This window comes from Calypte anna, chromosome 1 (genome assembly GCF_003957555.1).
Source record: "Calypte anna isolate BGI_N300 chromosome 1, bCalAnn1_v1.p, whole genome shotgun sequence".
NCBI classification, from domain to species: domain Eukaryota; kingdom Metazoa; phylum Chordata; class Aves; order Apodiformes; family Trochilidae; genus Calypte; species Calypte anna.
Window position 1 is genome coordinate 54,578,536 of NC_044244.1, and position 14,218 is coordinate 54,592,753.

The 14,218-nt window shown below is 43.1% G+C and overlaps 1 protein-coding gene across 2 annotated transcripts in view; it reads left to right on the forward strand.

The window, feature by feature from the left end:
- Positions 1 to 13,590, forward strand: part of SYN3 (synapsin III) — a 177,612-nt gene extending 164,022 nt beyond the window's left edge. For both annotated transcript variants that reach the window (XM_008505123.2, XM_008505115.2), the window contains 4 exons: positions 5,198 to 5,332; positions 9,963 to 10,047; positions 11,494 to 11,791; positions 13,304 to 13,590. In XM_008505123.2, the coding sequence (XP_008503345.2) occupies positions 5,198 to 5,332; positions 9,963 to 10,047; positions 11,494 to 11,791; positions 13,304 to 13,436 (651 nt within the window). In that variant the 3' untranslated portion in view covers positions 13,437 to 13,590. The remainder of the gene's footprint in view (positions 1 to 5,197; positions 5,333 to 9,962; positions 10,048 to 11,493; positions 11,792 to 13,303) is intronic.
- The last annotated feature ends 628 nt before the right edge of the window (positions 13,591 to 14,218 follow it).

The window sequence follows — 14,218 nt, forward strand, 5'->3', positions numbered from 1 at the left end:
CGAGGTGTAAGGGTTGATGTGCCTTGGCCACCACAGCCTTCCAGCTGATAAATCCCTACAGAACCTTAGGAGCATGGGACAGATGTGAAGCTGCTTTGTTATCAAGCACGTGACAGCCTGCAAGTGTTTCTGGAAGTATTCAAAGTTTGGTGTGTCAGTGTACAATTGCCCCAGTACCATCCTTCCCAGTCTAAGCACTCCCAAAGCCAGTGCAGCTCTCCTAGCTGCTAGTAGGCATCAACAGCATCATGAATAAACATGCTCATATTCATGAGGTGCCAAATGATGCTAGAATATCAGTTGTGTTAACCTCCTCCCATTACCCACACAGAGGTCCACCAGGTGATTCAGTCCATTAAAAATTCAGTCCAAATGGACCTGTCTTTCACCCAGTTACTTTAAAGAGATCCTCAATAATAAAAATCCCAGCTGCCAATTTAAAAGAGTAAAATGAATGGTGAGAGTGCAGCAATAAAGTCTGTAAGTAGCAGGAACAAGTTAATTTAAAAAACAGGTGTATTTTCTAAAAACTTCTGCCCAGACATAATTCATTATAGTAACAGACCAGCAAGACAAAAGCACCACAGAGTTACTGTAGGCAGCACAGACTACAAACTTCTGTGTTCAGAGCTGGAAGACTGCAGCTCTGAGAGCTAAAGTTCTCCATGTTCCTCGCCAGACCAGGAGGCAGATGTGAGTGTGTGGTAAATAGCACACTCAGGTCATTCTAACAGGGCAGAATGGGAAAAGCTGGCCAGAAAATCAAAGTGGAAACTTAAGAGATGCTCTGGGGGAGAGAAAATCTGGCAAATAAGCAAGCGCCTCTGTCACTATGGGACTCAAGAAAGCACAGCATCTGACCTGCTGTAAACTCTACCAACACAGGCCAGCAGAGGAAGATGAGCAGAGCCAGCCTATGGCTTCATGCAGGGGTGCTGACACACTGGAAAGCTATGTGTGGGAGAGCAGTCCCACCCGCTGAGGGTTGGGATGCTGATGAGAACCACATGAGCCAAGTGACTGCGCATTCTTGCATTATGTATCTGCTCCCCAGGGAGCAGTGACCTGTCAAAGGCCATGTGATATAAGCACACTGCCAGTAACAAAATGCTGGTGAGCCTCTGCCTTTCCTGAAGTGCTGGGACCATGGCAGGTGGGTCTGCTCCTGTGTGCAATTCATTAGCACCTCAAAGAGCATCCTCCAGAGCAGACTGCCTCTCGGTCATGCACTTTTATGTTTATATGCACGTGTAGCTGGGAAAGGAAGGGCAAGAAAGCAGCCTTGCTAGAGATGACTGTAAGGACATTTGGACTGTGTCCATACATGGTCAGACATGAAATGTGGATTTCATATCCCTGCATCTATTCTTGTCTATAAGCCTATGAACGTGCACACATGGCTTACTCTGTGCTTAAGGATTATACGCTTCTGTCTGAGCGTACCTCTGCGTATTCACATCTGTCCTTGTCTGTGACTGCCTGGATGTAAAGCACATCCAGAGGATAACAGCCATCATCAGCTTGCACACAGCAAAATGCACACCAGTATTTCTCTTTCTGAGACCAAAGTAAAAAGCAACAGATCTAATATGGTTCAAATCAGAAGACACTCATCAGCTTCAGATGGGTCATGCTTAATTAGTGCAGTGGTGAACCTGACTGAGAGGCCTGATGTACCAACACCTAGCAAGCATTCAGATGCCAGGCTGATGGACACTGTAGGGAAAGGAGTAGGGTTGTGAAATACAAAGAGCAGAACAAAACTAAACAGTCACCTTTTCTAATTTATACAGAGCTGAAGGAGATGCTGACAATTAATTAATTTCTTCCAGCCTACTTCCTGGGGTACTTTTCTTGATCAGAAACTGATAATTTATTTTGCTTTTTTCTTTTGATTGTGGGGAAAAAAATAACCACATTATTTGACAGTGCAACAGTTGTATTTTTCCTGGTGAGACAGAAAAGTGTGCTATGACATTTTTACAAGAAAGCACACCTAAAAACTGGCTGAACAAATAAGGAATAGGCACAATGCAATTGCAGGCAGTAGTTAATTTTCACAATGTAAAGCATTTCTCCAGGAAAGATTCACAGAGGTACTGATGGGCAGTTCTGTGACCTGAGATTTACCACAGTGGTTTGTTGCAAACAGAATCAGATTAAGACAGATGAGTTACCAGCACAGCACAAGAATAATCTTGCACTCGTGGTATTTGCTGTTACTTGATCTTCACTTTCTTTTCTTTTCCCATGACAAACAGTAGAATTTCCATGGCTTATACTGAAAACTTTGAAGAAATTGCCAGATTTCTTCAAAGAATTATTTTAATGAAACAGCTGTGAATTTAGTGGTAAATGCAGGTACATTTTTTTCCTCTGCTTTAAAGAACTTTGTAACTTGAGGGGGATATTCAGCAAGAATAGTCAGCACTTGATCAGAAGCTCAGATCCTCAAAACACTGCAAGTCCAGTACCACTGTCAGCAGCCAGTCTCTCAAAAGAGCTCAGCAGTATGTTTAGTTTAATAATCTCCACTCTTCCTTTTTTTTTTTTTTTGGTAATCTAGCCCTGTTCCACATGTCTGCTAAACTAACAAATATGGAGCAAGTGTTGGGCATGTCTTGCTGGATCAGCTAAGCCCTACCTGCCATTCAGTTAAGCTGTGTTATTAGACACACTTGCCATGCAAGAAGCTCTGCCCATCTCTTCAGGACCGCCTTATCATTTCTTTTGATACGTCTAATCATCTGCTTCCTTCCTTCCCTAAAAATCACCTAACACTCTGCTCTTTAACATCAGAGTATGGAATAACAAGTCCAGCCTTCAGGCCTCAGCATCAGATAGGCACAGGGGGAGGAGCAGGATGGGGTTTTCCTGAGTCTCTTCTCTCCCCAGCTGCTTTCCGCTCCCTCCTCACACACCTTATCAGGCACCGGCAGCTGCGTCAGGAGCAGCCACTGACCTTGGGCAGCTACAAAGGCCAGGTCCATATGTGCTGATGTCTCCTTGTCTTGCCCAGATGTTCTGTGATCTCCCCAGGAAGAGATGAGTGCAGACTGCCGGTGATTCACATATTCCGCTCAGCTGTTTGATTTATTTCAGCATTAACATTTGTATCTGCCCCATTGCAGAGTAATTCCTGGGGGACAGGCAAGGTGGCAATTCATGTGCCTTCTAAGTGCAGTGTCAACCAGCTGTGTTGTTTTGCCCACAAAACTCACTGCCATTTTCAAAGGCCTCCCCTTTTACATGTGCTTGTTCCCTTCTGTATCTGCAGCCCCCCACAGCTCATGGTCCCCTGCCAAACCCTACACAGCAGGACAGCAGATCACCTCATCCCTGGTGCACTGGTTCAAGTGGGACCTCCTCCAGAGTTCATTCCCCCTTGTGCCTTTCATAAAGCAGCATCTTCCCTTTCCTCTCCAGCCACTGTTGCCACAGAAAGAGGGGAAAGCAGTCCTTAAGATGGGGAAATGAAGGATTAGGGGTGTTTTGACCAGAGCTGTATCCCTGTTTTTCTCAGAGAGGCTTCAGGAGCTTCGTTTGGCTTGCCAGGCTGAACGCAGAGCAACGGCATCATCTGGTGGTCAGACAGGTCCCTCGCACGGTGCCTTGGCAGGGAGCTGGGACCTCTTTTCTCACACCTGAACTGGAACTGTCAAATAAAATGGAAACGCTTTCAAGGAGGGAGTGGAGGGCAACCTGCACAGGAACCTCCTGGATGGTCCCCAGGAGCCCCTGGATAGTGAAACACAGGTGGGAACTGGCTGTTCCCCAAGACTGCCAGAAAAGAGCTCTGTTCCTTGCCTCATTTTTTAATAAAAGTGAACAGTGGAATGAAAAGCCACTTTGTATATTTAGCTGAGCACTCTCACCTAGTTTTCAAACCTCCTTCTTTCACACTCTGGTTCAAGCAAGCTATGCATATAAACACCAACTCTATCTTCATGAGAACCCCAGTTAAAACTTACTTAGCAGCTTCTCTAGTGTTTATATGAGTCACCTATAGAAATTAATACAAATTAATATTTTGCAAGACTAGAATACAAACTTGGTGAACTCACCTCACTGATTTCCACTACTTCAAATCTTAAAAAAAAAAAAAAAAGGTGCAAAACTTTCCATTTCACTCCATGAGTGGACTCTTGCAGCCTTGCCAGGGTGGAGTGCACTTCAATTGTTATCCGAGCTTGAGTCAGTGCCTTTCTTGAGCAATGTGCAACCTTTAACTCTGCAATTCCAGGGTTTTTAATGTTTGGTTTAAAAATAAAAGCAAAATCAAATAAACTCATCTAATCCTGATATTTTGGTACGATTACATTCACTCCAGCTGAATCTTAACTTCATCATAGTGTAGTTCTTCCTGTGGGATTTAGCTAATGCTTGGAAAGCATTTGATTTATGATGAACTCTTGAAAATTATGTTAAGGGCTCCTAAACAGCTGAGGGTCTGCTGTGTTTTCATTACTATTGTTGTTGTCAGACCATTTCTTACCTCAAAGATCCTTTGACAATTCTTCTTCTCCTATCCCCACAGTCCTGCTTCTCAGCTCTCATCAGCAGTTGTAGTGCTTCCTTGGGAAGCAGTCATACCGCAACAGTATCAAAAAGTCAAGCAGAGAATAAGTTTACTTTCCTGCATTGGGTGCTGTTGTTTCAGTGACATCCTTTTCATTACACATCTGTGGTGTTTATTTCCCCTCTCAGGGTGCAGGGCTTTGCATTGATTAATCCCAAATGTTTCCTGGTTTCCTCTAGTCCCTGTTGCTCCCATCTCCTCAGGCTTTGGTATATGATTTCCCTTCTGCTTGGCCCTTTCTGCTGCAAATGTCACCCCAAAATACTGAGACAATTCCAGAGACCCCATCCATGAGAGGGATCTCAGCAGGATGTGTAAAGAAGAAAGTTAATGTATAGTTGATTTAGAAAGCCTCCAATCACCAGAAGTCTTGGCCTGGCTTCAGGGTGCAAAGGGAATGAAGAGAGGGGGAAAGTACATGCCATTTCCAAAAAAAAACCTAAGCAAAATTCCACACCTAGGAAAATCAAGCCTGTTTTAGCCTGGAGGGGAGTGGTGGCTATAGGTGTTGGCAAGGATGTGGAGACACAAAACAGGTTAATGTGAGAGATGAGTTGAAACAGGTATCTGTAGCCAGGAAACCTCCTTAATAATTGATGTTTTTCCCTCCTGTGGCAGGTGATGGACAGCTCAATGCCCCTGATTGGGGAGCACGTAGAAGAGGACAGACAACTTATAGCCGACCTGGTTGTTTCCAAAATGACTCAGCTTGTCAGCACTGCTGGATCTACACCATCACCTCTGAGGCCTTGGGTATGAGTGAACAGAGACCTTATGTCCAAGTTGTTATCCTAAACTTTTTCTCTCTCACATCTCCCTGTGGGTGTTAGGCAGTCAGATAACACAGAGATGTGAACAGTCCCATATAGGAGTGTACTGGATAGGTTAACCCCTTCTCTTCTAAAGAAATGTCTCACATTCTTTGAAGTGGGTAAACCTAAGAGTGAGCATCTACCTTCCTTCCTCTCCTTCCATGTAACTGTGACATCACACATTTGTGTGGTGTATTGTGGTCCATATATCTAGGTATTCTGGCTTGCTAAATTCACAGTCACAATGAAGACAGAGATTTTTCGAGGTTCTTGTAATGCCCAACTTCATTTCCATCTAAGGCCATACCTCAGGACAGATTTCATTCCAGTTTTTGCATTCCTGATGAAAATCTGTTCTTCCAATGGAAAGTGGGAATCTCCACCAGGAGTTGTTCCTTACTGCAGCCTTTCTTCTCTGGAGATGCCCTTCATCATCTTCATCAAGAAGAGGCTTGACAAATGCTGAGTTCATATAAGAATCTGTTGGTTTTGCATTTTAACTACTCCCTTAGTGTTTCTCATTAATTTTGAGTATCAAATGCATCTAATCTTAGTGCCACATTTCCTAGTGGCAGTTCTGTATAAATGAAACACACCAGAGCATCATCTGTGTCCCCAAGTGTATTCGCTACACCTCTTTCAGTATCTAGCCATGCATGAGGGTTTGAGGACCACAACTAAATACAAAATAAAGGGCAGGAGAGTAAACAAGCTGAGGGATAATGTTGGCTGCAGTGCACTGGAACAGCTTCCATTTTCACTTGAGACAAAAAAATGGTATAAAGCACTTAATGGATCTCAGCCTTTGCCATATGACAACCCATTCCTGCCAAGCCAGGTCCCAAGAATGGAATATATTCAGGATAAGCCCAAAGCCAGTTTCATCTAGAGTGAAAGGGTAAACTTATAATAGACACTAAAAATGCTTTAAGGCAGGGAAAGCAATATGGAAAGGATAGGATTTACTCTGGCCAAAGCGGAATCAACAGCTGCCACCTAAAATAGCCAACATATACTGTATGAACTAGGAGCAAAGGGGAAGCCAGCAGAAACTGAGAATATGGACAGATGCATCTGTTTGCTATGTCTATAATATACTGGTACAGGATTGGATTGCATTAGATTACAACAGACATAGAACAGGGTGAAAATAAGAACAAAACAAGTGGTCTTGGAGGGACAGGATGTCAAATTGAAAAGTTAAATAAGAAACGGTCTTCATCAAGGATACAACCTACAAATATGTACACAAAATCAAGAAAATTAAAACCACACAGATGTTAACGAGAGTGTTTTGCTATAAAGGCCTTGGTACAACAAACACTGCAGAAACTGCCAAGATACAAATAAAAACATAGTTTTGGCACACATATGTGCAGAGAGAAACAATTATAGGTGGGGCTGGTGAGATGCAGAACTAAAGTTCCAGGTGAAGACTTCCACAGAAGGAAGTAAAATAACAATTCTGAATACACGGACAGCAGTACTGAGTACATAGAAATATGGACCCTTGGATAACCTATGGGTATGCATAGAATATATATATATATATTATTGGAGCTGTCTGTACCAGTGTCTGGATCAAGAAAAACTGAGAAATTGGGAAACTGAGTGCAGAGCATTGAGATGGAAGAAGCAACAAGCTATAATAATGTAAGACTATGACTATCAGGAAGCAAGTTAAATATCATAGTAGGACAGCAGTTCAGAGAAAGTTCTCAATCTCTGTGTCTGTTTCCTGGCACTGCAAAATCCAAGCACAAACCTTGACCTAGCTTTAAGAAATACCAAGGTACAAATTCAGAAAGCTAATATGTACCATTAGGCTTGATGTCCAAGAGACAGATGGGATACCAAAGCGTAATGGTATGACACAAGCAGTTAGAAAATATGATTTTAATAAAATGAGAAAATTAATCAACTCCCTAGCATTAAAAGGAAAACTGTATGTATGCTGTTTGAGACCATTGCTTTCCATAATGCATATATAAACTTCTGATCTGCTTCTAAGCCAGAAATGCAAGAAATAAACTTATAGAGTTAAGTGACAAAGTGATAGAGGATGCTGAAGACAGAAAAAAAAATCTTCCAAATTTGGAAATCTGACATTTAAGAAGACCTTTATGCATCATCATTCAAGTAATAAAAGCAAATGTAAAAAGGATAGAAAACTATTTTGCAGAGCAGATAGAGCGAGGAAACAAATTATTTGAGATCATCAGAAGATGGAACCTTACCAAAGAACTTTGGGGCACTGTGGAGCATCCAAAATGAAGAGAAAGAAGGAAAAACAGGGACAGTGTTGTGACTCTAGTAAATTTAATTGCTGAATGTAAGAAACTTCTTAAACTAGATATATTTTTTCTTGATCATAAAGACATGGGTAAGGACAGTGATTAAATCAGTGATAACTGATATTCTTAAAAACTATTAAGCCCCCAGGCCCAGATGGCTACATCCAATGAATTGAATTTAGGAAATGACTAAGCTGCCAAGAAAAAAATTTGCAATTTCATTAGAAACAGCTATTGCTCCAGAGGATTGGTATACAACAAATACAAAATATGTGCTTAAAAAGTTGTAAGAGTAACATAGGAAAATGTAGACAAGGAAGTCATGGACCTTACAAATTATCTCAGACAATAATTTAAAGAATATTACAGAAGACCAATAAACCAACAAAACCACAGATTAAAAGCATATACCACATTTATTTTTTTAAAAAGAAAAATGTCCCATTAATTTTCTTCTGATTCTTTTCACCCATTTCTTCAAGAATTCTCTCATAAAGTGGTAGATAACAGGCAATCAGTCAAAATAATGTAGCTAGACTGTCAAAAAGCCTTAGGTAAGGTAGCAGACAAGACCTATTAAAGTAAGCAAGGGGTTCCAAGGCAAAGTTTAATTGCAGAGCAGAAGTCTTGGTTAGCTGTCGGCAGCCACAGAGGTGAAGATAAGATCTGATTCCCTTTCTTTGGCTGGTCTAATCAGGACGTCTCACAGTATTAGGACAGTAAATTTCCACCAAGACTGAGGCAAGGTTTAGTGCACCAAGCCATGTAGGATTGAAGTCGTCAATGGAAAATTCCCAGATTCTCCTCCCCATCCATTTGCAAGCCCCACATACACAGTGTAACAGATGGGCTGACAACCTCATCACCTTTATGTTAGACAGTTGGACCTTGTTTCAGTGTTTCCAACTATGAAACATTTCTTCCCATTTCCAGAATCACTTAGCTCATTCTCCTGACATTCCAGGAGCCTTGAAGACCCTTTTATCATTTTGTTCTCCACACAAATAATCCGGCATGTACCAACCTATCTGTCTCCAGCTTCCCCTGCTTTCAAAAACAATTTTGTGCAATAGACTTACTCAGACTTTTGTTAACCTTGGACCAGCCCTCTGTGCAACAGTTCTGTGTTGCCTAATCTGTTTATTAAAATAGCTGTCAAAAATAAACAGTGAGAGAGAAGAAAGTGCAGATGGCACAAAGTTATTTGCATTAGGCAGGAGCAGGGATGGCAGTGAAGAACATCTGACAGAGCTATGTATGTTATACCACCACAACCAAATGAAACTCTACATGGAAGACTGAAAGGTAAGATAGACTAAAGGTAGAGAACGGGAGAACATAATCTGTAGACCTTGCCAGGGGCATTACCCATGGCCCTTGAGAACGATGTCACAAAGAGGCTAACAAAAACCATTGCTCAGTATGGGGCTGTGTTGACAAGAGGGAAGCAGGATATTAGGATGCAGGAGATGGTGATGTATAGAGAACCCAGATACTGCTTCATCTGGAATAACATTAGCAGATCTGCCTCTGGTGTCTGCAGAAGGAATCACAAAGCTGGGAAAGAGAAGTGGGTGATGAAAACAATTAGGGGCCTGGAAACATTCCCATGGAGGGACCAATGGGATTCAGTCTCTTGGCTTTATAAAGGAGGGGAAGGAGAGAGAGTTCAGTAAAGGTTTGCAAAATAACAAATGGCCTAGCAAGGGGAGGCTCAGAATGAAGCAGCGGAGTCAAGAAATGGGAAAGGCAGTGAGGCTGAGAATTGAGCAAGGCTCAGAGGGTCTGGGCGTAAATATCAAAACAGAGTATCTGGAATTTTTGCAAAGATTTTGTGAAGCAGATAATAAGCTTCATGTTTCAGGGCTGAAGCTGGCCCTTGCTTATTAGTAATCAAGAGAAGACCCCTTAGGGTAAAGAGATGATTACTCCATAGATGTTTCCACGGTTCATCTGTCCTCCCTTTGAAACATCTGGTGCTGGCAACTGTCCAAAATGGGAGATGGGACTGAGATCCCCCCAGGCCTGATACATTTGGTAGTTTCAGTTGCCTAAAAAACATTCTAAACTGTAACTTCATTGTTATTCCCTGCGAGCAAACAACTTCTGTGCTCTTTATTACTCAGCTCTCTGTTTTAATCCCATGAGAGTTTACCAGCCAGATGCTGCATGTGTGTGTGTATTTAAGGAACACTTCATGACTCCGCAGTTCCTGTATTACCTCAGGGCCTCTCTTTGGGGACTCTGTGTTGACTGGAATGGCTTTTTTCCCTCTAGCCTCCACAAGCTCAGCCTGCATCAATTAAATCTCAGATTGGACCTCAGCTCGGACAACTGTCCCAACCACGGCCTCCTCCCCAAGGTACAGTTCTTTGTGGTCCCTGGCAGTGTAGACTGTGAGACATACTGGTTTTCCTTCTAAATATAAGCTACCAAGGTAAAGATTCTACTCATTGTTCCAATTCACTGACAAGTAGACAGCAAATTCAGCGTGCTGTTAAAGCAGTTGCTGTCGTATTCCACAGCAGCTCAGAAAGCCAGGTGAAATTTTTACTACAGAACCAGTTGACACACATGGTATCATTTAGCTCTGTGGGCAAGACTGCTTCAAGTGGCACTGGAGCAGGCTTCCAGCCAAAAAATGTATTTGTGTTTGCTCAAAGCTGTAGCAACACAGGTGCTAAGAAGCCATAGGAAGGTGCTGATGCTGTCAGGCTTGGAACACAGTGATGCCAGGATCCTTAATCCCTCTGACCAGGAGATACCCTGTCAGTGAGAGGACACTCCCAGCTCCTCCTGACAGCAGAAGCAGGTTTGACCAGTGTGGTTAGTCAGAACAACAGATTTAGTTTACTGCCCTGATTTCCACCGAGATGAAGAAGTACAGGGCTGCCCGATGGGTACCCACACCACACCAACCTCTCAATTCACATAGCCAGTAAGACTCTGCATCTTGCCACCTTGTCCTTTCCTTTCTCCACCCTAATCTCCTATCAAATTAACACCTTAACACAAATTACAATGTCCTCATCAGTCACAGTTTTGCTGTATCCACAATTTAGTACTACTGATACCAAAAGCAGCTACGTAATCTTGGTTTTATGCACTACTACTCATACAATGATCAAGGAGCTGCTGTTCTTGCAGGAAATTACTCCCTCACCTATCTGAAGTTTTTTCTCAAATAACTCTCCCTGTACCACCTGTGAAATCCAGCCAGCCCTCACAATGCTACCTGTAACTTCTAACAGTGTTATCTGCCATGTTCAGCAATTTCTCATGTCACATCCAGTCCTCCACATCCTCCACAGTTTACAGTCTGCAACCAACAAGGCTGAAGCCACTGCAGATAATGCTGGAACAGATGTATGGATAATGACAGGGTGCACAGTTTAAGATCAAAATGCTACGCCCATGAAAGGACTGCTGACCAAACCAGCAGATTCAATTCAGCTTTTATTGCCTGCACAGAGTTGGGTCTCCAGTGACTCTTCCTTCTCAGTGCAGGTAGTTCTTGCCAAGGATGAGAAATATTAGTTGCAAGGAAAACTAGAGCATGTTGAAGTGACTCCCTCTGGGGAGAGTAACAGAGGTTCCTTAGTGCTGCTGAAGGTGGTAGGGAAATGGACTACTCTAGAGACATGGGCATGACACCAGTGTTAAACCTATAAAAGAGGTTGCTCTTTATCCTTTTGCATGAAGCTATTCTGAAGAGTCTCTTCCCTTAGAAAAACCCATACAAAGATGCTCCTTGCTTGTTGCTCACCACAGGCACTTCCTCACGTTCATGTCTACACATCCCTTTCAGGTGGACCACGCCAGCCTCAGGGATCTCAGTCCCCACGGACAAACGCACCCCCGCAGCAGCGGCTCTCTCCCCAGGGACAGCAGCCTCAGAGTCCCCAGTCCACATCACCTCAGCAGCAAAGGTCACCTGGATCTCCACAGCAAGTCCGATCAGCAACTGGATCCTCTCCAGTCCAGGCTTCCAAGGCAGGAATGTTTCCTCCACAGCAGCCAAGACCTCCTGCTCAAGGCCGGGCTCCTAACCAGCCAAGCCCCACTGAAACATCCAAGCAGCAAGCCAGCCCACAACCACATCTCAAGTAGGTGCTCTGTTAAACTGCTGATACCCACAGATATTATAAAAGACTGGCAAAAAAGTACCCTGAGCTGATATGGGGAACTATCAGCTGTTGTCAGGAAGGGGGAGGGACAGAGGTCTGGACAACTGTGAGTGCCTTCAGAGGGTATGGGATAACAGGCTGCCATTGACCTCTTGATAGAAAAACAATTGCACTTGACAACTCTAATATTTCACATTCTTGCTCTTCATTGTTAATTGTGTGCTCTACCCCAGCCATATCAATGCAACAACTCCCTTCCCAGCAGGGCATCTACTCCTTACAGGCTGTAATCAGCACATTGTGGGTCAGAACACTCAACAAGAATCATTCCTGACTGCAGGAGGTTCCCACAATTTACACAAACCTGAAGAAATCACATAAGGCTCTCTACCAGGCAACTTTTTCCAACTGGGGTCAAAAAGGCAGTGAAGAGAGTGAGGACAGGAGGAAGTGGAAGTATCATTACTCAGTATATAAAACTCTAGATGGTGACTGTATGTTTAAGTGCTCTTCTGGAGCAGAGCACACCATTGCATTACTGTGGATCTTTTGTAGTAGCCTTTGCTGCCACCCTTCATGGAGCACATCTGGCTGGAACTATGGCAGGAAAGACTGGCAATGTTTTTTGTTGACAAAAAGTTGACATAAGAGAAAAATTATATGAACAGGCAAAAAAACCTCATATAGGATAGGAATCAGAAGACAGTTTCTAGGCAGCAGAGAAGTGATGCTCTGAAACAGGCTTTCAGTGATGATTAGCAAGAGCAGCATATTTAAGGAGCAAAATGTTGGTGCTAAGGATGCAGTCATCACCCTATACATATTTTAGGTACTTTAATGCAGAGTTTGGTCTTGCCCTGAATGCCTAGTGCTGACCAGGAGAAACCACTCAGTGACAAAGCATGGAAGCATGGTAGCAGGGAAAATTGGGAGATTTACTTCAAAAGCACAGTCCTGATCTGAACTTAAACACTAGCAGATATACACCCAGCAGGAGCTGTTGAGCTGTTTGGGCAACAAATATACTTGTGTAACACAGCACAGAGCAGAGATGCCAGGGAGAGTAGGCAACAGCATGCATTGCAGGAGACTTGGCTACAACTTGCCAAACCTCCGATGCTCTCACATCTGAGATGCGACCATTATTTGCAGTATGCCTGGCAAGAGACAGGTGACCCCCAGTATGAATCCACACTCCTGTATTAGCAGCAAAATGACTTAACTGTTTCTACAACAGTTGCACCAAACTGCATACTTTTAGTCAGATGTTTTCATAAACAGGATATCACAGGTCTGGACTGTGATACTGGAGCCACCTCCCCATACCCCATCCCCTTTCACCCCTGCCTCTCCCATTCCACCGTGTCAGCATATGAAGATTCTCCTCACGAACATCTCCTTTTAGCCTTATATTTGTCTGTGTCATGGAACACAGAGCATCAGCAACTATCACCTTCTGCTGCTGAGTCTCAACTGTGTTTTCCCTTTCAGCAAATCGCAGTCCCTGACAAACACCTTCAACATACCTGAATCATCTCAGCGGGGAAATCCCAACGAAGACGAAGCAAAAGCTGAGACCATCCGCAACCTGAGGAAATCATTTGCCAGCCTGTTTTCTGATTAACAGCCCTGCAGCTGATCTACCCTCTTGTCAGCCCTCACTCTTCATATCAGCATACCTGATGTCATCTTGGAATACCTTCAGTGGTAGCCAGTGATTTACAACTAACACCTGGGCAAAGGGAATTTAGAAGACTACAGTTGTTTTAATACAAAGAAAATATACCAATAACGGTCTGAAAAGTGACTGCACAAAAGTGGCACTATTTCACTGGGTTTTATGCATAAACAGAACCCCATCTGTTCAAATGACTGAGCTGTAAAGCAAATTCTACTCTTGCTAACCCCTGTGGAGTCAACACAGTTATGACAGTGAAACCTAGATTTTCATTTGTATATAGTCCATATAATTGCTAACTTCCAATTTACTGAATCCTTGTTGAGGTCAAGCAAAAAAACAAAAACAAAACAAAAAGGCAAAAAGGCTTATTTCAGAAACAGATGTGCAAAGATGGAGTCAGGAATAAGTATTCATTGACCAACACAGTGAGCATGCTTGAGCATGGAAACGCAGTGAACTGTGGAACTTGGTGTTATCAACTTTATAAATAAGGTCACTTTTCAGAGCAAAACCACTTTGAAGTTAACTACGGTACCAGACATCAGTAAGCACCAAAGATCACATGAGCAGGTCATCCAGCTGGACTGCTGGTTTGTTCCAGATCACTCTGCTTGTAGCTGATAAAACGTCTGTTTCATGCCTTGCATTTATGTCCCCTGCACGTGATTCCTGAGTTCTGAGAGAAAAATGTCATGTTCTAACCCTGTACCCTTAGCTCAAAAATA